At 37.0% G+C, this 22,879-nt stretch overlaps 2 protein-coding genes across 5 annotated transcripts; one reads left to right on the forward strand and one right to left on the reverse strand.

The window, feature by feature from the left end:
- Nucleotides 1-180: 180 nt before the first annotated feature.
- LOC129571821 (dipeptidyl peptidase 9) lies at nt 181-5,612 on the forward strand. 3 transcript variants are annotated; one of them, XM_055451690.1, is made up of 9 exons: nt 181-739; nt 1,564-1,951; nt 2,031-2,232; nt 2,326-2,596; nt 2,676-3,892; nt 3,991-4,060; nt 4,126-4,377; nt 4,454-4,547; nt 4,630-5,612. In XM_055451690.1, coding segments are annotated over exons 1-9 (2,700 nt in total). In that variant the 5' UTR covers nt 181-738; the 3' UTR covers nt 4,835-5,612. The 3 variants fall into 3 exon arrangements, with proteins under 3 accessions (XP_055307665.1, XP_055307651.1, XP_055307657.1); XM_055451676.1 differs by having other exon boundaries at nt 196-1,051; nt 1,591-1,951; XM_055451682.1 differs by lacking the exon at nt 181-739 and adding an exon at nt 1,067-1,382 and having other exon boundaries at nt 1,591-1,951.
- A 13-nt stretch (nt 5,613-5,625) lies between these two features.
- On the reverse strand, nt 5,626-20,489 carry LOC129571838 (tumor necrosis factor receptor superfamily member wengen). 2 transcript variants are annotated; one of them, XM_055451702.1, is made up of 5 exons: nt 19,576-20,489; nt 13,180-13,494; nt 12,901-13,093; nt 6,779-6,925; nt 5,626-6,238 (listed from the first exon to the last, which is right to left on the reverse strand). In XM_055451702.1, the coding sequence occupies exons 2-5, from the start codon at nt 13,489-13,491 to the stop codon at nt 6,000-6,002; spliced, it is 891 nt and encodes a 296-aa protein (XP_055307677.1). In that variant the 5' UTR covers nt 13,492-13,494; nt 19,576-20,489; the 3' UTR covers nt 5,626-5,999. The 2 variants fall into 2 exon arrangements, with proteins under 2 accessions (XP_055307677.1, XP_055307686.1); XM_055451711.1 differs by having other exon boundaries at nt 20,359-20,412.
- Nucleotides 20,490-22,879: the final 2,390 nt, after the last annotated feature.

Below are 22,879 nucleotides of genomic sequence, written 5' to 3' on the forward strand. Positions count from 1 at the left end.
ACATTTTGTGGAAATTGCAGAAAGAAGAAAAAAACAAATAAAAAATCCACGCAAAATTGGTAAATTCCATCGTTGGTCCTACGAAAAACAAAAACTGAATCGATTTTCATTTTTATCCAAATTTCAAATGTTCAATCGGATTCAAAACAAACGGCATGAAACGCATCCATTGGTGATTTTGACGCGTTCGATACCAGTACGCAGACAGTTTTTGGTACACACAACCACATCATCTGATTGCTCTCTGTCGCTCCGCAAATCACATTTGCCATTTCAATTTCTCGGTGCGGTGAACTAAATAAAGCGACTAAAGCGAACGGAATTTCATTTGTGCGAAATATAATTTGCATTGATAGTGGTCGATGTGGCTGTGTCGTATGAGTGTTGATGTTTAGCGATCAAAACAATCATTGAATCGAAATCGACACGGAGAGTAATCGAAAAATTGTGTATGAGGTCCAAAGTATTTCGGATCTTTTTTTCTTTGAACGTCGATACAAAGAACAAGCAACAATAAAGAAAAAAGAATCATCTGTGTGACACACCAGCCGAACGTAGAACCAACAAAATACCAACAATCGTAGGGAGAAACGACATCGAACTTGCAATACATAAACAAAAAAAAAGTGGAAAAAAGAATAAAGATATCGTCATCGCGTCATATACATATATATACAATTTTTTTTGACTGTTGACTGCCAATCGCAGTAGCAATCCAATCAACAGCCACCGAAAAAAAGTAATTATCAGATAAATTTGTCAACAACAAATAGCAAGAGTGTCTTTGGCTTTCATTTGACCCAGTGTATCGTCGAATTTAGTGCCTTCAATTCAACGATTACACATATCTAATTGCGATGAAGTGTTTATTCGGTCTCATTGCCGTGTCTGTGTACAATTTAATTTCGTTCGACATTAGAAAACGATATCAAAGTCGTTGCCCGTTCGTTGCAAATGCATGGAAATTATCCGCGCAAAATTGATTCCTTCTTATTACGAGCTCATGCCATTTCTTGCTACAATGGAAATGTGACGGTGACATTTATCGACGGTAACTTTCAACAGCGATTTACACCAGCGCATTGTGTTTTCGAAGAGCCAATCGCGCGCAAGATTCTTCACAACCACAATTTAAATGTATTCAAAGTGAAAATTCATTGTGAAATTACCTTGCGTTTGCAACAGAATCGCTTGAAAATTTATGCACTTTTTGCATAAATTTTATTGAATTCGATCAAAAAATAGCTGAATCAATAACAGTGAACATCGAAACGTTGAAATAAAGTGCTTGCGATTGTAATATAATCACATTCCAATAACCATTGCTAAAAGAAAAAGGAAGAAAAAACAAATGCATTTCCAATTCGCAACAACCAATTAAGGTGTGAATGAACACTTAAGAGTGTAACAAAATTGGAATGTCATTGCAGTTTTTTGGTTCTTCACATTTTATTTTTTTCTTTGCTGTTGTTTGTTGCACAAAATCAGAAATGAAACGACATTCATTGCGATTGAATGAAGCCAAAGAGAGATTGAAATTCGAATATCATGTTTTTTTTCAAGTGAATTTATCTTGGCTTGACTTTATAGGGTCCGCCATGGAGACTAATATGCCGGTGAGCACAAGCATTACAAACATATGGCAAAATCACTGCAATGGAAGCACCTCACAATCGCCACCAATGCAAACCAACGACATGGAACCGGTCGCACGAAAGAAAACCTGGCTAGAACTGAAAGAATCAGTCACCGAACTACGGAAGCAATTATCAAGACTTTCAACAATGGTACCGATGAACATACAGTTTCGCAAATTGAGCGATTCACGAACTCGTATCTATTTTCTCGGGACACCGCCGAACGGATGGGAAACAACACTGTTGTGCACTGATATCACGCCCGCTATGCTGTCATTGGAGTCAAACGATGAACATGATTTACAGCGAACGAGGTTCGTTGCAAGTGCACTAATCATCTCTCTGACATTGATATGATTTGAAGAATGTTTTAATGGAGATTTATTCAATTAGGTTACAATGGCAATTATTGCTTGAACCTTCAATCCCAAATTTGGCGTCAAACAGTTCGTATGCTCGAGCGTTTCAGTTGCTATTGGAACGAAAACGACTCTCAACATTTGGCATCACATCGTATGAACTGCATAAAAAGAGTGGACGCATGATATTTCCCGCATCAAGTTCCCTCTATCAATGCCTAGACACGGGCTATAATGTAAAGTTATTGTTAAGATGAGATTTTTTTTTATTTCCATTTAATACAAAAAACTAATGTGATTTTCATTCATTTTTTGTTTTGTTTTTGCAGTCGAGTCCCTTATATCCTTCGGAGCTAGTGCAATTACGTGGTGCTCTCGATCCTCAAATATGTCCAGAGAATTCCGAAATAGTCGCTTACATTGCGTCGGGTGATATTTGGGTAATAAATATGGTGAGTGGTCATAATAAACGCTTAACAAACGCACACGATGAAAACAAATCGTTCAGTGATAATCCACTAAGTGCCGGTGTGCCATCGTATGTAATTCAAGAGGAGTTTAGTCGGTACCAGGGCTTCTGGTGGCAGCCACAAAGCGATGGTAATTGCATTCTATATGCTCAAAATCAATTTAAATTACTATTGACACAATCTAACCCAATTCCAATCTGACGTTACAGATGGAGTGTATCGAATTTTGTACGAAGAAGTTGATGAGAGTGATGTGTTATTGTTCAAATTCCCATCATCGCAGCCGGTTGGTGTTGAGTATGAAGAGTATCGATTCCCACGTGCCGGTTCGCCGAATGCCAAGTCCAAATTGAAACTAGTTCAATTCACATTGTCCGAAACGCTTCAAATACAAAACATCTGCATAAAAGATCTGCAACATCCGCTCACATACTACATCCCATGGCTGGAATATATTGTGCGGGTGGGTTGGATGCCAGACTCAAAGCACATATGGGCGCAGCTGTTGAATCGACAACAGAATCGCTTGGATTTGATTGTGATACCGTTGGCCAATTTCTCCGATGTTTGTAGCAATGATACGGAATCAACATCACCAAATGGATCGGCCATTCTTGAGCACAGTTGGCAATCAAGTTTGGCCAAGCATTCGGAACCAATTCAAGTGATTTGGTCACAAGTGGCAAGTACCTGGATCAATGTCAACGATATACTCGAATTCATTGAAGTAACCGACACACAAGTCACATTCATTTGGGCATCGGAAGAGACGGGGTTCCGGCATTTGTATTTGGTTACATCACTGTTGCAACAGCAAACCGACGGCCAATGCACAAACGGCACACTCAACAATGCAGACAGTATGAAGCATGCGTTATGGGAGCCACGGATTGTGTCCAAAATTGCGCTCACCTCCGGCGAGTGGGAGGTGTTGGGCCGAAATTTATGGGTCGATCGAAAAAAGCAATTAGTGTATTTCTTAGGCTTACGTGAATCCGCATTGGAAAAACATTTGTATGTGGTTAGTTTAACACAACCGAATCACATTCGACTGCTTACGAAATCGGGAAATTCGTATTCGGTCGAATTCAATGATGACTGCAGCATTTTAGTTCAAACATTTTGCAATATTCACCAATTGCCCACGTGCGGCGTGTATCAGGTGGCTGATACGAACGATATGCAAACGGAGAGCGTTGACAATATTGAGCTTCGACTGTTAGGCTATCTGTTTGAAGGCGGTATTCCAACATCGGCACAGCTACAGAAATTCAGCCCAACCATTTACTCACGACACTTGCAATCGGGTGAATTGATTTACGCAATGGTATTCAAACCACATAATTACAAACCGAATCAACGATATCCAACGGTTTTGAATGTGTACGGTGGACCGGAGGTACAAACGGTCAACAATACGTTTAAGGTAAGCGACGATCAATATGTTACTTGGATTTATGCTTTGAACAATTTTTTTTTTATTGGAATGTGTTGAAAAGAGGGTAATTTTGCGATACTTTCCAGGGGATGCGACAACTTCGGATGCACATGTTGGCCGCTCAAGGCTATTGTGTCGTTTGCATCGACTCAAGAGGTTTTTATTCAACATTTCTATCCAATTTGAATATTCATATCTAACAGTATTATCCTAATTTTCAGGATCCAGGCATCGAGGTGTCGAATTTGAGAGCCATTTGTGGCGACGGATGGGATCAGTTGAACTGGCGGATCAGGTGGAAATACTAACACTGTTGGCTAATGATTTGGGCTTTATCGACATGGATCGCGTTGCCATTCACGGTTGGTCCTACGGTGGATATTTGAGTTTAATGGGCTTGATTCAGTATCCATCGATATTCAAATTGGCCATTGCTGGTGCGCCGGTCACCAACTGGGAACTGTACGATACAGGTAAAGAGTATTGCCAATAAAAATTGGATTGTTTTGTACAAATTCATTCACATGAAAAACCATTTGTTCGTGACAGGTTATACTGAACGGTATATGGATTTGCCGGAGCAGAACAAGGAGGGCTATGCTAATGGTTCGGTATTGAGCTACATCAACCAGTTCCCAGATGAGTATGTATTCAATCTACATTTTAAAAAACACACCAAATGACTTATTGGGATTCCGTTTTGTTTTCTTTCTCTTCACTTGCAGAGACAACCGACTGCTCATAATCCATGGTCTGATCGATGAAAATGTGCACTTTTATCACTCGTCTGAGCTCATAAATCTACTCATCAAAGCCAATAAACCGTATCAATTGCAAGTATATCCGCGTGAACGGCACTCGCTACGCAATTTGGAAGCGAGTAAACATTATGAGACGACATTACTCTCGTTTCTGCAGAATAATCTATAAACGAAATCCATTTATTCAGCGCCTTATTTACATACAACAATTTATGTGCTATCGTTTTATCCACCTTCCCATATACTTTTTCTTCGGCCTTTTGTTTGATATTTCGTGCGCGATTTACGTTTAGGCAGTACGAAACATTTTTGTTCTAATTATTTAGTGAAAGAACGTTTTTTTCCTCATCTTTTAATCCCCAAAATCAGCTCCATTTAATCTAGAAGAAACAACTTTCTTTTCATTAGTTTATGATATTCATGAAGAAAAAAAAAGAAGCAATACCGTGCAAATCAAAAGTCGATACAATATTTTTTTTAAAAACATTTTTTGTGTGTTGAATTTTTTTTTTATTTGAAATTTTGTTTTTCGTTCGACAGAGATAAAGAGAGAAAGAGAAAAAAACCATTCAGTTTGTTGTTCAGGTTTCAGCACAACAGTAAGATAACCGATATATTGATGTAAAAGATGAAAATCAAAATCGGTGTTATCTTTTTTCTTGTCCGGAATGGGAGAGGTGTTGTGCGGTTTGTGTTTTAACGACTAAACTCTACGTATAATGGAAAATAAGCAAATTATTTATTGAAGAAAAAAAAAACAAATCATTTCAACGGTATAGCCACACACATTATTCAATATATATTTCGAAATCATCGTAGGCCGTTTACTAATTTGCGTTAAAAAGAATAACAAGAAAATAATGTTGTGAAAATATGTAAATATTAATACGGAAATATTATTTGAACATACACACCAATAAACTGAGATGGAATCAAAAAAAAAAAAACAACCACATTGCATTTCTATTTTGTTCATTTTAAAAATACACCAAAATTTTTATTTTCCACTTATAAATTTTACAAAATAACATTAACTCTATCGTTCTAATAATACTTTTTGTCAAGCATTTGTTGGTTTTTCTCTCTGTTTGCACATATATGTTTTATAAAATTATTATGAAAGGAAATCTGTGATTTGCATTTTTTGTTTTGTACAATATGATTATATTTTACATAGTATTTATTTGGTACGCTTCTTTCGAATACATGGACGCTAAAATATACAACGAGGCTCCTTAGTTCAGAATTTGTTTTTACTTTGTTTCTGTTGCCATTTCACTTGCTCAGCTCCGGAACGACAATTTTACAAACAAAATTGTATGAGCGACTCATTTTCATGTAAGCATGTACAATTCTGATGTGACACAATTATTCTGGTGCATTGGTTCGGTGTAGCAGTTGCCACGACCTTGCTTTTGTACGGTTTCATCTTCGATCGGTCGCTCTTTGATTGTATTCGTTTCGCATTCCACCTTTTGTTTGAGATCGACCTTTGATTCGATTGGTTGATGCTTCTTCGGGTTGGTTTTGATCAACGGCTTCGGCACTGGCGCTCGATTCGTGCCATCATTATCTAATGCAAAACAGAAAGAAAAGAACATTTTATTAAAATAGAACGAAGTACAATGTATATTTTCGTTACAATAGGTTACAATGCATCCAACTGACAATTGTTCGAACCTACGCAATAAATGTTTTACACTCATCACTACCCGTAAATTCGTTCCTATCGTCAATTTCCTCAACCAAACGAATTGATCATCCGTATTTACGAGTGAAACAAGAAAAGAGATAGTAGGGAAACCAAGCAAACTAAACATTCGGCGAATTCAAGGAATTTCAACGTTTTGTTTGGTGCATCGTAAATATTGGCTATTAATAGGTTGCTATTAAAATGGTACAACAAAACAGATCACTATCGTAAAAGCGTCATTAGTCCGCATTTTATTACCCAGAATTGCATTTCGATTGCATATTGAAAGTTTCATAAAGGGAAAATGTATAAAAATAGCCTGCGTTTTGAACATTCGCTTTTTTTTCGGGCGTACACTTCAACTATCAATACGACTATCTTTTGACTATAAAAAAAATAGTTCGACAAATCGACACTTACTTAGTAACTCTTCGAAGTAAATGCACTGCAAATCGAATGGATTCGTGATTTTATCTCGTTTGGCTTCTTCAAGCACAACTCGTCCGCTGTCATCATTTCGAATGTCGATAATCGTGTGCATTAAGCGAGATGATAACTCTTCCGCTTCTGAAAACATTAAAAAAAAAACGAATTATCAGCATTGATTTAGTAAATCATTTTCAATTATTATCTGTTTTTTTCCCTATGCACAGTTCTCAATTTCCAAAGTGAATTTGTCAATGTCATGGTTGAACTATGGAATATGTGTTCAATAAATTGAAACAAATCGTTGTCCTAATTCTCCAATGAAAACGAATCATTTGTCATTTTCAGGAGAGTGAAGCAATGAATTTGGCGCGCAAACTGAAAATGTATGTTGTTGACTTAGCACCCAAAATGATTGAATTACATATATATATCATGATGCACATGGAGAGAGATAGACCGACCCAAACGAGAAAAAAAAACAAAAACAAAAGTATCATATTAAAATTTAGTACGCATAAGCGATTTTCTTTTCTGTTTTCGGTCATCATTATGTTGTGTACGACATGAAGATGAGTTGAGATCTTCTTTTCTACATTTGTTTTTTCCCTCTGTTTTTGCAGATTCGAACGGACTTATTTTTAGGAGTTTCATGCGTATTTTTACAACATTTGCCTGCTGCTTTTCAAAGTCGTCGTCTTTTGCCTGCCTTCGATGATATGTTTAGGGATTCCTTTTTCCACCGATTTTCTTTTTCCTCTCTCTTGGTTCATTTTTCTCGGTTGCAAAAAAACAACTCCATTGAATCATTTTAAAAATATACCATGTCAGCTAATTGTAAGAGATGAGTTTTTCCATACAACAGCAACAACAACAACAGAATAGGAAGAAAAAGACGACGACTCGACTGCAAACAGTTGGATACATAAGTCAAGTACCATGTCTGTAGCATTTTGATTCTGCATTTATGAGGACATATGTGCAGCATCAACAGATGCAACACACGACACAAGCGTTAAATGAGCATGCGGAAAATCAGTACATGCATACGAAATAAACTGGCCATTTTATGCGCTACGGTGTACACAATCGGCAAATGCACTCTTTTTCCAACGACTACTACTCATATTCAGCACACGACCCATCATCTATTTTTAAACAAGGCAATGGAAAAATCACGTGCAAATTCTGTTGCATCGAAAAGGTCAGCAAAATCCGCATGCGGCTTCAAAATGCATTTTCATTTCAAAATTCAAAATCTTTTCTGTTCATGAAAAGTGGCATTGGTTGGAGACATATAAATTTTTGTGAATTTATGGCAGCTTCAATACTCAGTATTTTACTCGATGTGTTTTATTCGTAGGTACTTCTAGGAGCTGGTTCACTATTTGAATTAAAAAAAATTTCTCCGAGCAAAATTCCGTATCAAAATACGCATCGGGAGTCAAACTCTCTTTACTTTCGTCAATAAAATTCATTTCTATCGTACACTACAAAGTAATCAGTTTTATGACCGAAGCGAATACCATTAAAAATGCCAGTACTTTGTCTTATGGCAAAATAAATAAGATTTACGGCCTGAACCATAATCTTGCTCGAGTTGACCCGAAACTGTGGAGAATGCGTCGCTATTTTTCTCTACATCTCATTTTATTATTTTATTAAGATGATGGTACTTCAGTAGTGTTCTTGGTTTTTTTTTCGAATGCGAACAAAGAGCCCCGTTCAAACAATGTATTACTTGTTGTGCCTAATTCATGCGAGTCAATCTTGTAAACGAAGATCGACTTTATTTTATCAATTTAATAAACTTACAAGTGTCTGTGATTTTCTCTCTCTCTCTCTCTCCCTCTGTCTGTCTTTTTGGTCGTCATCAGTGCGATTTCGTTGTGTATGTGTTGCTGCAAGGAGCAGTACGGCAGCATATCGCACACATATACACAGCATTGACCGACTCGAACTCAAAGCACATAAAATAAAATATGTACGAAGTACACATAAATCATTCAATCGTCTTCAACGTTAAGTGGATAATCGCGTAAACAGCAACACTGGCTCAAGAATTATCCCAAGCGACCGAAGCAAAAAGATAGAGACAGAAGAGTCTCCGATATGGAAAAAAAGAATTCGTGATTCAAGAGGCAAAAATGAATTTTATTTATATTATGCTGTTAATGTCATAACAAGCCATACATTTCTTGGCATTGTCTCTCGTTCGTCTTGTTGCGTTCGGCGGCCACGCAATCACAAATCAACGAAATGAAAACAAAATGACAGAAAATCGCTGTCGAAATAAAATAAATTCAACGAAAAATGCCGATGTTCAACAGTCCTTAATCAATCCCATTGCAAATTAGATAATAATGAATGAAAAAAACGACGTTGCAATCGAACGGTTTACAACTGATACGCAAGAGATAAGCGCTATACAACACGCCTCAATCGTATTTTTCTCTCTCTCTCTCTCTGTGTTTACAGTAAAATTGGCGATTTGGTGTTGGAAATATCAAAGTGATCCGTTATCGCGCGGGTAAAAAAACGGAAAGTCCAAAACTGTGAAATCAAAACTCGCAGTCAAGTCATAATGATGCGCAGCAATTTATGACAGATTTATCATATGTCGGACGGGCTATATTTGGATCCTTAAATTTTAATGTTTGTAAACGAAAATTGGCTTCATTAAGTGATGCCGATGTGCTATCTCTCGCTGCATGACCCCATGCGAATTCAGATGCTCATCCATTTCGAAATATTACTCGTTGGCTTCGAAATGAAATCACCAAAAAATAAACCAAAAACTAATGATATTCTGATGATGAGCATTCGAGCAGGGCGAAACACATGTTTGCCACTTTGCCGAAATGCCATGATTTAATTAATGAATGTGCCCAGCATCGGTGTTAGCAGTTTTGAAATATTTTTTTCGTTTCTTTTTCTTTTTTCGTTCCATTCGAAATGTTGACAAACTTGATAATCATTACGGTTCGTTGCCTTTCGTTGACTGTTCGAATGGAACCACAGCGAAAGGATATCATATGGATTTGGTTTTATTTTATTTTTTCGAAAGAGACGAACGAAAAATCTCTTCATTAGCTACATTTCTCTCGTTCTTTTCGGAGGCCGTCAGAGATGTTTTCAATTATGGCTATATTATGAAATATGGGAGGTGATCGTTAGTCAAATGAACACAATAACATGCACTGGAATACGGTAAATGTTTTCAAGTTTATTTAATGTAAAACAAGTGGGTGCATTCACTCTCAATTGGTGATGATCATTGACAACGTTCGATCCAAATGCATACCGAAAAAGGAAATGTGATTCACATAAATTATCAATTTCACTTGAAAATTTGTGTGTTCCAACAAAACACACAACTAGGCCCACTTTAAAGTTAATTTAAGTTCGTTACTCGTTCGAGAATTGCATTGCTCTTGAAAACCGTTTTTTTTCTGTTTGCATAGAATTAATTCAATTAAGTTCATTAAATTAAAAAAAGGACAGATAAAAAGTAATTGGGCTACCCTTGAGAAGGTTTTTTTTCTGGGAAAATTTAATTTATTTGTGGTTGTTTTGGGTTTTATTTAGGAGGAATAGGCTCCTGGAAAATGCACGCTACAGACAAAATATGTTCAACACATTCTACTTTTTTAGTTGCGTTTTGAAGAAGAGAACCGAGTATCGAATGTACGATGGCGACTAAGGCCATCAATTGAACGAAAACAAAGGATCAGAGAACAACACTTGCACTTGCTGCAAGAGCATAGTGTTGTCGTATTGTCGTCATTTTGTTTGAAATATGTCTCGACACATTGGCTAACAGTGCATATGGCATAAATTCATCCAGTATGGGACAAGTTTGGAATAAATTTTGAGGAAAAAAAATGAAGTCACAATAAGAGCAAGTCTCTCGAGTTACTCGAGTCGAGTAATGCCATTCAGTTGGCTTATGAAATGACTGCAGCACACTTTTTCTGTCCAAAATAATGGCTCTTAAATCGACGCCAACAAGAAAGGGAGAACAAAAAAAGCAATTCTTGCTGAAAGAATTATACGTTCATGAGCAGTTCATAAACGAAATTTATTACTTTTGTCGCACGTTGAGTTTTGGTCTTTGGTCTTTGTTTTCGTTTATGGCACATACAAACGACAAAGAAATAAAAACAAAACAATCGTAGTATTAATTCAAGTTGACGAATTCAAATATATAGTTTAATTGACTGGGATAAATCATAACACCGTTTAACTTTTATAAATTTTTGTTTGATTTTGTTTTACTCGCTTTCTGTTTACGGGTTAATTACATCAAACCGTTCAACTTCAAACGATTTTTTCATGGACAAAAATAGAATAATAATTCGTTTGAAAAATCGCCGAGCACATGAACGTCAAACGTAAGATGATAACCTTCAAAGGGATCGTATTCGATCATCAAGTTGGCTTGAAAGCCCAAAAGGGTGTCGATTAAAAATGAGCTTCTTTTAAATAGTCATTCTTTCTTTCTCTCTCTCTCTCACAAATATCTCAACTGTCATTGTTGTTGTTTCTAAACATTTTCGTCATTTCAAGACACATCAAAAAAATGTTTTTAGGAAGCGTGTGGTTTTGGATGCGACACAGCATAAAAATGTATCGTTTAATGTATAAACCTATGTTGAGTGAAATGCGATCGACGCGAGATCCCCCGGTTTCATGACATTCGAACAAATTATAATTGTTGTTTTTCGTGTACGTATTCAAGATAAAAATGTGTTTTCGTTGGAAATGGTGACGATGAGTGTGTCGAGGGGAAGAAAGCGATCGATTGAATGTCCAAAGTAGGAAAAAAAGTGAAACAATAATCGAACACATGCTACTCAGAAAATTGTTGTATTTTTTTTCGACTTTTTTAATTTCAACATCTGTAATGCACTCTCGTTACGATTATGACACAACCTATAATACAAAGTTGAGAAAAGAAAAAACACACAGAGAGACGAAACGAAGAAAAAAATTGAAGCACGGGACGCGCGATTCTCGCCTCCAACATTTAGTAATAATGACATGAGATGTTGTCGTGCATTGACATCACCCGGAATTTATGAGTTTCGTTAATTTTTATATGCATCGCGTACGGCGTGCGCGTTTTCTCCGTCTGTCTCTGTTGCCTCATGCGATACGATGTTTTAATTTTTTCCGTTCGACTTTTTGCTCCTCTTCTCTCGTCACATTGCGCGACACACAGAGAATGAATTGGTTTTTCGCGCGATTTCATTCCGTCTGTCTGTGTGGAGTGCATGCATTTAGTCGTGTGTCGAAGCGATGATAATAACTGTCAAGTCGAGTGAAACGCTGCGACATTTTTAGAGCATTCTCTTCGCGCTCATCTTATGTCGATTTGGATTAGTTGGTTGCGCAAGCCAAATTCTATAAGCAAATGCATCGACGAATCCACTCGATTCCCGATTTCCTCCTTTTGCTCCGCACATATTACGTATTTTTATACACATACACTCACTCAATAACCGTATTAATTTGTTAGTCGCGGGCACACGCACGCGAGTGTCACTCACTCAAAAATCGTGTTAAATTTGTTTTTAGTAGCTTTGAATTTATTTTCGAGCACATTTTTCCGTCTACCGACATTTTTTTCACACACCATTTCGAAGACAATAAATTTGTTTGGTCGCATTGTTTGAATGCCGGCTTTATTCCGGAGTTTGGTCTAGTGGAATTTTCAGAGAATAAAAGTAGAATGCACACGACATTGTTGTGAATAAAGAATTTTCGGAAGAATTCTGGCGCTTATTTCATGAATACAATCGTCGGATTTCGTTGGATTTCTCGATAGAATATTAATCACTCGCTTCGAAGGTAGCATTTAAATTATGAGTCTAATGGCTAATTATTATGATATAAAAGGGTACATGTTTATAGTCATCAGCTTGTTTTTAATGGTTTTTATCTATCTTTTTAATATGCGTTTGGGGTAATGTACACTTGAAATGTCTACTTGACTGTGAGAACTGTCTTACGACAGAATGAAAATGAAGAACTGCTTATACTTTTCGAGTGATTTCTCAGACAAATTTTAAATGAATATTTAAACTTCCGCAATTGAAATATTCGTCTCTTACCTGCGTTATATCTCCGTTCCATTTGTTCCAATTTTTTCCAATAGTGTGAGTGTTGCCAGTAGATGCAAGCGGCGACAATGAAAAAGAGTAAACACATTAAGCCAGCCAAAGCAAGCGATAACGATTGCCAGTCCCACATTAACATTGTGGCCGTTGATTTTTCAATGACTCCCAAATGCTGATGTTCTTCAACCTGATGAACGAAATATCGCCCTGTTATTAATATCAACAAATCCAAAACCGGAAAAGGAACAAGGAAAAATTCCTCGTCAGACTTACTTGTTTGTGATGAGCAGAGACTGCAGCAGCTTTTATCCAGTCCAGTTCCAGTTCGACGTCGTCAAGTGTTCCGCAGACGGTGTCCGAATGTTTTTGACAGGGTCTCAATACGATCGATTTACTTGCGTCGCACACTGTGCACGGGATACATTCATCAAGTTGCTCTTGCCACCACTGGTGTTTGTCGCAAAATGCATCGATCAACTGAACGCTCGTCAATAGGATCAGTAAATAAATAGGAAATTTAAAGTTTGCACTTGACGATGACGACAACGATGGCGACAACAACTCCGACACCGATCGACTACACATAATCTGCGTTCGGACGGAGAAAAGAAAGAGGAAATAAAACGTAGAATACATAAAAAATTAATGTTTGTCTCTCTCTTTAAATTGACACAAGTAAACAAAGAATATGGCAAATAAATCGAAAGGAATATGCAAACGCGAACAACGAGCCTCATTAGCTGAAGATAAAATTGAAATGAAATGCTTAATTATAAAAACTTCCGATCAATCGAATTAAATGCCAACCGGCCATTTCATATTCATTCAATTTTCCATTGGAGAAAATAAAAATCAATTATCATAATTTGCTTGCTTGGCGAAGATCCATTGTTTAAGCGCGCGCGGACAGTTAACGATGTACGACATGGCTGTTAACAAAAAAGGTACACAAAGCGATGGCTTCATTCAGTTGTGGCAATGCGAATGCTTTGCATGTATGCTGCTATTTTTATTCTGTCGTCTTTTTCGTTTCAAATCGATTTTCGTTGATGATGCGTGTAATTGTTTTTTCCGGTTCTGTCATTCAACAATTGTACGCGTTCTGAATGGACAAATCCATATTTCATCAGCGATACGGCATATGCGTACACTTGCGCACATCAAACTTATCGAAAAATCAAATAAGTCATAGAAATAGATTCCAGAACTGAGAAAAGAACACAATTAATAATTCATGACAGGAAAAGCGTTCATTTTTGATGGAACATCAATTAAAAATCCATAGAAAGTTTTTCTTGTACAATTGTTTTACATGGCATGGCCATTGCAACCTGCAAGTTTGTTGAACCAATCGGCCTAAACGTCCGTAAATGGATGCAGTGTGGGAAAATGGATTGACAAAGAACCGTTAATGTTTTACTTCCTCATTTGATTTGAGCAATACCAATTTTTCTTAGGTTCGAAGCAGCTCTTCCGTAATCGGCCTACGAAGTTTTGTCCAGATTCGAAGCGAAAAGAAAACATGGTAGAGCAAATGAATTGAGATTGGTGAAAATTGAAAGAAAAAAGTAATTAAGATTTGGAATAAATGTGAAATTGGAGAAGAAGATCTTTTACATAGTGAGAAGTTCTCACTGAGAATCCACCTTGAAGTCAAATGAATTAAGCTCCCGCATTTTGAATACCGCTCGAGAGAAAAAAATCATTAGTGAAAAAAATCGGTATCGAATTTCAATAAAGGCTGTATCGTGTAATTCACACCAAGTCGTGAGAATGTCTAAATGATCGACGAAAGGAGTTTTCTCTAACGAATTCAAGGAAACCGTCCCGCCGGAATAAAATTCCACGAAATTTCAAAAAGCGGGACCTTTAAACCGAAAAGTCGAAATCGAATTTGAATTTGTAGACAGGACCGTGACAAGTCATCAGGAATTCACCATCAACCACAGGATTTTGATGTTCAAATAAGATTCCAACATCCTTTTCCTTTATTTTAAATGGATGCACCCTTCATCAAAAGGGACGACATCACTTTGAAGTTCAATTTTTAAACTGATCGAAAGTGTTCACCGATTCAAATGTGAAATTCTCGAATTTAAATTTCATTGATAGAAGAAAGAAAAAAAGGCGATGCAATGGAAACAGCATTGAAATGCATGCGATGTGTCTTTGTTCACGTACACCTCGGGTTGTAGAGAGAAAAAAAAGAGTCGATGAAATTGTACATTCAAATGGTTGTCGCGTACAAAAACAAATGATTAAATATGCATGAGACAATGCTTATTGAATTCCTTTGATGGAAGTTGGTGGTGTGTGTGAACACAACGTGCATTGCCAACTAAAACCAATGATCAATACACAAAATTGACAACGAATGTTTTATTTTATTTTCAATTCTGCCTCTTTTCCTCGTGTTTCTTTCGAACTTTAATTAATTTTCTCAATTTTCAATCCGGAACATATTTTGACTCAATGATATTCAATATTGACGCAACAATGCGATGCGGTTGTCTTGAGCGGATCTAAATATCGGTATTCACAAGGAAATGGCACAAATGAGGCAAACGAAGAGAAAAAAAACGTTATTATTAAGATCAAAGATGCAATAAAGTGAGTCAAGTGCATTTTAGCCAGCGAAATAGTTTTCTCTAAAATTGTATTTTCGAAGTGGAATATGGTTTTTTTCATTCCATCACATGAATGAAGTGGATTATAAATAGAAATTTTGCAAATTGATTACATTCATCTGCTAGTGAATTATTCAAACTATTTTTTTTTTATTCGATGGCGAATGAGAGCAAACTCCTTTCAATGCCATGGCAAATAAACGAATTGAACTCAAATCCGAATGAAAAATTTGCTCCTTTCGTTGCTATTTCGATGTTCATATTTTAGTAGCGTGGCAAGTTGGCTGAATAAAGTATTTTCATGGAGTCAAAATGGGCCGTAAATTTAATTTCAGTTGTGCGTAACCTTCGGTAATTCGAATACAAAGACCCTCATTGTAATTCATAAAAAAAAAACGGTTTCAAACCAAACGATTCTCTTGACGAATAAATTAAAATGTTTGAAAAACTGGAAAAACAACAACAACACCAAATTGTCGCCTGATTCGATACAGTCTAAATTGGGTACTAAACTGTCACGCAGTTTGGACAATTGGAGCCAATCGGCGACCAGAAATTGGTTTAAAGTCGTCGGGTGTTGTGTGGCGTTTTCTTCGAAATGCGATTTTTTTCAATCAAAAAAACAGAACAATTTACAATTGGCGCGCGAAATATAAAAATGCGGCGCAGCACTTTTAGACGTTTATGAGATCATATCTTGTTCATATTTTGCTTTTTAGTGCCGTTCGCCTTAAAACGTTGTTTACTTTGCTGAAGCTTATGTAATGTCTAACTCGATGCAGATTTTGTACTCGACGCCAAACAACACACATTTCCACATCATGGACGAACATTTGGACTTTTGTTTATAAGAACGCAAAAATTTCTTAGCTGAGCGAATGAAAGTGTAAAGACCTTTTTTTTCCTCTTCCAACGGCAGATAAATCGCAGATGTTTGCAATATTGTCATAAAAACTCATCCTCAACACAGAGAGAAAAAGGTTGAACAAGCCAACTGTTGAACGATCATATAGCCGGATTTTTTTGGCAGGCGGCTCGTTTGAAACATACAAATGACCGTTTATGTTTTGATAACCCAAAACAGAACAGTTGAACGCCCAAATAGCAACAGTTAAAATCAGTTCTAAGCGCTCGCTTCAAGAATACTCCATAACAATATACATTCCAAAGCATATTCCAAACAGCTACTGACTGAATTCTTTGCCTCCATACGAAACAAAATGCGATTACATTTGAAATTCAAGTCATATTTTCATACAGAAGCGTTTGGTATTGTTGTTGCCATTGCGATGAGACCATTTCATCTGTTGCTATATTTTGTGTAGCTGCTAATTTTGAAATCACATCGCAAATAGCTTGAATACAATTTCGATTCGGGGCACGTATCGATAAATTGATACCAAATTTAAACGAAATCCAGCATGGAATCTCTCACCCACACATCCTATTCCATAAATCCAAATACGTCACAGTACCGCACCGCACATGCAACGCACACATAAATTACTATTAAACTACTGAAAAATTATCCTTTATGAACACGAATATGGTTTGTTTGACATTGTTTATCAGATCTCCGTTTCACACCTCTGTTGTGTAAAGTGCGTCGCAATAATACTACTGATTCCAGGTAGAGAGGTAACCAGATGCGTTATCTGCTTTCCACAAAAATTCACATTGATCGCAATCGATACTTTGGTCGATCGCCAGACTTTCGTATAAATATTTACCCATAAAATCAGGCATTTCCATCCAAAATGTTTATTTCCAATTGCATGTTTAGGAGCGAATGGTGCGTATCAATTGGAAAATTGAGTTGTGTGTGTTAGCTTAGCATATCTCAAGGAGACTGACTGTAAATGTTCACGGAAAAGTAAATTCCCATGTAAACAAATATTTTAGTGCGAACAGTTTCGACATAAAAAAAATGAGCCTGAAGTATCGAGATCTATTTTCCCAAACCCGAAAGGAACAAAAAATGCGTTCGTCTGACAAAAACCAAATGCTATACCCGTCAGCGAGGATAGTTTGACGTAAGGAAAGCGATTTCGCTCATAAAGACTGATCGTGTGTTCGCTAGCAAGGAAAAAAAGAATTATGATAAACATAAATAAGTGCGAAAATAAACTTCTTCGCAGTTTCAAATGATCATAATTTTCAAGCAACTCGAATGCGAGAATACGCGCAAACCGTGAAGCTAATTGCCAAGGAAATCGGTTTTCAATGCGCAATATCGAACAGCCTGAACGAATAGAAAATTGAAAATGATTTGAATGTATATTTCGCTTTTTTACCGGCTATTTTTAGCTTTCACGAGCTGAACCAGTTCGATTTTCAAGACTTTTCTTCACTTTTCTATCGAGCAAACATTTCTTACGATCAACACACATTTGCGAACAGTCTTAGCCAAAGAGAAAAAACATCAACCCAAATTAAATTTTATGGCGGTCATTTAAGACTCGAAATTATTGCGAAAAATAAATAATACAATGTTTTTGCCACTTCTTTGAGATGCTGGTGAGCTGTTTTTTCTTTACAACTGCATTGAGAAAACCGTGATTTGTGTCAAGAACCGATCGCAATAAACGCAATTTTCACTCGAATCCTGTGTGAGTCGTAATGGTTTCACTGACATCAGTCTAATGCGTCCATCAGTCCGAATTTCGTTACATTGTCGATGAAAACACAGAAAATAAACAACATTTTATTGCTGAGAGTGATGTAGGTGGATCATGGATGTGCCGAGACACATATAAACACAGCCATCCGAAATGACAGCCGAATTTTCAGCGCATCGAACGGACAAAATTGAGACATACACCAAACAGTCGTTAGCTAGAGTTTGTCGTTTCTTTTTTCGGTCGAACACCCGTCGAGCAGGTCATAAGGATCATGCCTTTCTTGCAGGGTGACATACTGTGATTTTAACTCTCTATCTCTGTTGTGTTGTCTGTAGCTCGTATTTGTCTTTTTGGTTTTGGCTCCGAATTTATGATTATAATTTTATGTTATATGTTTATGACAGGCGTGCGATGTGCGATATCGTTTATTCTGATTTACAATGGGTTGCTGGTTGTTTGAAGAATTTTTAGATTCAGAAAAGTTATCTAAGACCGAGCCAAATCGTATTTAATCCCTGACAAAAACCAAAAATGCGTCTCAAAGCACGTATTTTTGGCAACACAATAAATTAAACTCCAATCGTTTTGGTAGCTTGAACAAATAAAATTGGTATTTTATTCGCGTTAATGGATGGTCAAACAGATGTGATCATTCTTCAACTTGACTGACCACAAATGTGTACGCTCAATGGCCGAACATCATGTAAATAGTTGCCAATTACACACGGTGCTGACTTTTTGCTATAAATTCAATTAAATCGCATGTTTTATTCTGCATTGCCCGCCTAGTAAATATATAGTTTTGCGTATCTCAATCGAAAACAGTTAGTTTCATGCGTGAATTCACTCGTAACCTGTATCTATTACGTGGAAAATGCGACTCTCAACATCTTCCATAAGCGGCGGAAAGCTTGAATTCTACATACAAATTGATGTTCCACATCATTTGTTTTACGATCACGTGCACAGTAGCATATAATGATAATGACGAGAGTGCAACGACGATAGAAACCTGATTTCTAACCACAATCACGTTTCAGATATGTTGAAATGCTATTATTATGCGACCAACCAAGTCAGCCAGCATATTAAATTTACCACAACAAACCATAGATTTGGACGCATCGGAAGTTGTGAAATTGAATGTATAAATAAAAAGAAACAGCATTTGGTTGCTATCTATTTCTTTGTTTTTTTGGTTTCGTGCGGTTACCAAAAGCTGATGGATTTTATTTTTATTAGTTGAGAACATGTTTTACGATTTTTCACTTCTATTTCGTTAATTCGATTACGATACAGTCAACACTTTCTCATCGCTTGCATTTGATTATCCCTTTTGATTGATTTAAGACTCGACGACGACGAAGAGGAAGAATGTTTGGGTGGAAAAAAGGTAAAACAAAACGGATGTTCATTCTTACCAAAGATTTTTAACTCGCTTCCACAGACACGACAGTAGCTTTATTGCTTATCAGCTATCAGATCTAGCTTGAGGATCGCACGCGTGTGATCAATTCACTTCCTTACAGTAAAATCCTCTCACAATTTCATTTTACCTCAATTTTTCTTTCGTAATTCACTTCGAACGGCGGACTCTTTCTTATAAGCAATTCTGAGGTCTCAATTGAAAGTCTTAATTCGATGACTATTTGAATTGAATGTTTTTAATTGTTTTACGAATCGCAATCGTTTCACTATGATTTGTAGCTTTAAATGATTTTGCCTTCAGTTCCAATTTTAGATGATTTAATTCGAAATCCAGTTCAAATGTTGGAATTTATGGCACTGACTTAAATGATATCAATCACATTCATCACCACCGGATTCCACTCGGACTATCGAAAAAATGCACTTTACTTCGGCTCCGAAATGTGTATCTAATTTATTAATAGTTTTGTCTTCTTTTTCGGCTCAACAACAAGAAACTGTTCTAAATCTCCGATCTCTTTCTTTCACTCGTGGCCCATAATTGTTGTTTTCAACTTTTTCTTCTCTGTCCGTGAAATTCGAATTTAAATCGCTCGAAAAATGTAAAATGTGCACATATGTATTTTAACACTGAAACTCGGTATAGCCCAAAGAATCTTAAACAAAAAACTATCAAGCGTTGCAAAGATATACAAGGCGTAAAAAAATCGTTGCTAGTTTTCTGACACATACACATGAAAACAAAACGAAAAATTAAAACGATACGAATAACGAACTCATAAAAATCTTGCTTGTGCAGCACATATGTCACCACACGACCGTTCTCGAAGGATATCAAATCTCAACTGTTTACACATGCTTGTCGGCAGCGTACACAATCGACTTCAACTCCACAACGCACTTTTCTCTCTTGCGTTCGTTCGGCTTTTACTTATGCATCGTTTCGCTTATGCGATCGTACTCCGAGTATGCGCTTCGGTTCTTCTAGTTAGGCTCTTGCTCTAAGCGAACTTACGCAGAGATATCGGCGACCGGAGCAGCGTAAGCATTTAGTGAATGAAATTATTGTTATGTGTGTTCACGAGCAAAAAATGATGAAGTACGCGGAAATTGCTGTAGCTTCATGATTTGCGTGCAAAATTGAATGAGAATCATAGCCAGATTTCAATCAAAACTGACCAGTTCAATTATGTCAATCCTAATCTCTCATCACTTCAAGCGAACGACAACGACGACGACGGCTAATGAATCATGTGAGGCTGTTGATTTTGACTTAGAAACTTGATAAACAGTTTAAATTCCGTCTGCGACAGATGTCGGGGTGAAAATCAACACACTATCAAGAGTTCACATTTTCTTGTTTTTTGTTTCGGGTCTCGTAAATTGTGTGAAGACATATCGTATTTATCAGTCAAATGGGTCGGTAGGTGTATCATCGTTCTTCATTTCTCTCTCTCTCTTTGGTCGGATCGAATTTAACCGTTATTTTAAGAAAAGTCAAACAAAATCTAACGAAAGCGAATCGAAACAAAACAAAACGAACATTACAGAATATCTAAACAATCAACACAGATTTTCGAATTAGACACAACGAATGATTTGGAGCTCGTGCTCGCCCAACACAGCCAGCCGCTTACATGCAGCAGCGCAATTGAATCAAATCAGATACAGTTCGAGGGAAAGACGGCGAACACTGTGTAAATTAATGTACAATATGCGTGTTGGTTATATGTATATATACGAAATGTAACTGCATGTTGATTTAGAATGAGATTCTGTTTGCGCAATTGAACACTTTTCTTTCAACTGTTTTTCATTTGAACAGTCGCAGGTTTTTTTTCTTCTTTCTTTTCCTCTTAATTCTTTCTTCACAAAAGGTTGATGCATGGATGCGGGGAGTGAGAGTGAGCGAGAGAGATGTAGTCATAGCATATGCAAGTGAACAACAAAAAATGGTTTACGCTTGTAATTTTCATTGCGAGTTCATATAAATAGTGCATAAAAACAACACCAGGCAATCGTAATTTGTTTCGTGTGTTTTTTTTACGTAAACAGATGTGCGGGATGTGGTTGGATCTCGGTGCGCTACATAAATTCAGCTGAATCAACGTTGATTGAGAATGAAGCGTGCGCACGCAGCATCTCACACCCATCCATCCAAGAGCGGTTAATTCTTGAAGATGTATTGTATACATGCGCCTTTCTGCGATGGAGTTGGGATTGTCTGCATATTTCACATTTTGCACAGTGATCGGCGGTAATTTACGACAATGCCCATTGAAAGATTTACCGCAACTGACAAATCCATCGCTCAATGGGCCAATTTGTACTTGTGCTGTGTTTCGGGTGCAATGAGATTTACGAGACGTAATGAATGAATTGCATTTGTGACTTTACTTCCCTTCAAGTGTTCAATCGAGTTCATTGGAACTTTGGCTTTCGGGAAAATCGCGCAGTTCAAAGGCTCCTCATAATGCCGACCGTAAGTGTTTATTCCGGTTTATTTATCTAAATCTCGATGAAAAAGTGAAGCCGAAATCGACATTTCTAAATCACTTGAAAAGAACCATTTCAATAAATCATATACGCAATGATAATAAACACTGGTGGAATGAACACGAACGGAATAGTATTTGATGAAAAAAGGACGAACAAAACACGACTTGTGCTGGAAATCGAGCGTTACATGTAAATTACACTTAATACACAGTCAAGAGAACACTTTGGCTCTTGTCGTCGTCGTCTTCTTCTTCTTTTTTCGCATTTTACCGTATTGTCTTTGTCGTTTTTGCTGTTTTGAATTTCCGTTATGTGGAAATGCCCATCTGTTTTTGCCTCGCTGCACATCTTTCCAATTTCCAGCATCGCGCAATATATTATTATGCAAGATGCAACACCATTTGGCCGTTCGATTCCGTTCAAACCGTTTGCATGCTACTGAAGTGTCAGTGCATTACGAGTGCAATGATTTTTATTTTGGTTTTTGACAATATGAAAAACGATATGTGGCTTGTGCCCAACCAACGGTTGAAATGAAGAAGAAGGAAGAAACGAGCGCGGTACTAAAATAACAAACCACCGAAAATTCGATACCGCAAAGGAAGCGAAAATATTTTGGAATTTGGCCGGTAGTGCGGCAACGTAACCAAAACAAACACCATTCGCAATGCATTTCAACCGATGAGTGTGTGTGTGTACAATCATTAGAGAGATCCAAAACAACGCCTGCGCATTTGAATTTTATTTCGTTTTGTTTTGCTGCTGCATGTTTCATTTAAATTTTTGGAATGAAATCAA

The sequence above is a fragment of the Sitodiplosis mosellana genome, unplaced genomic scaffold (genome assembly GCF_009176505.1).
Source record: "Sitodiplosis mosellana isolate CC-2019 unplaced genomic scaffold, AAFC_SMos_1.0 Smas_scaffold_1, whole genome shotgun sequence".
NCBI lineage: Eukaryota > Metazoa > Arthropoda > Insecta > Diptera > Cecidomyiidae > Sitodiplosis > Sitodiplosis mosellana.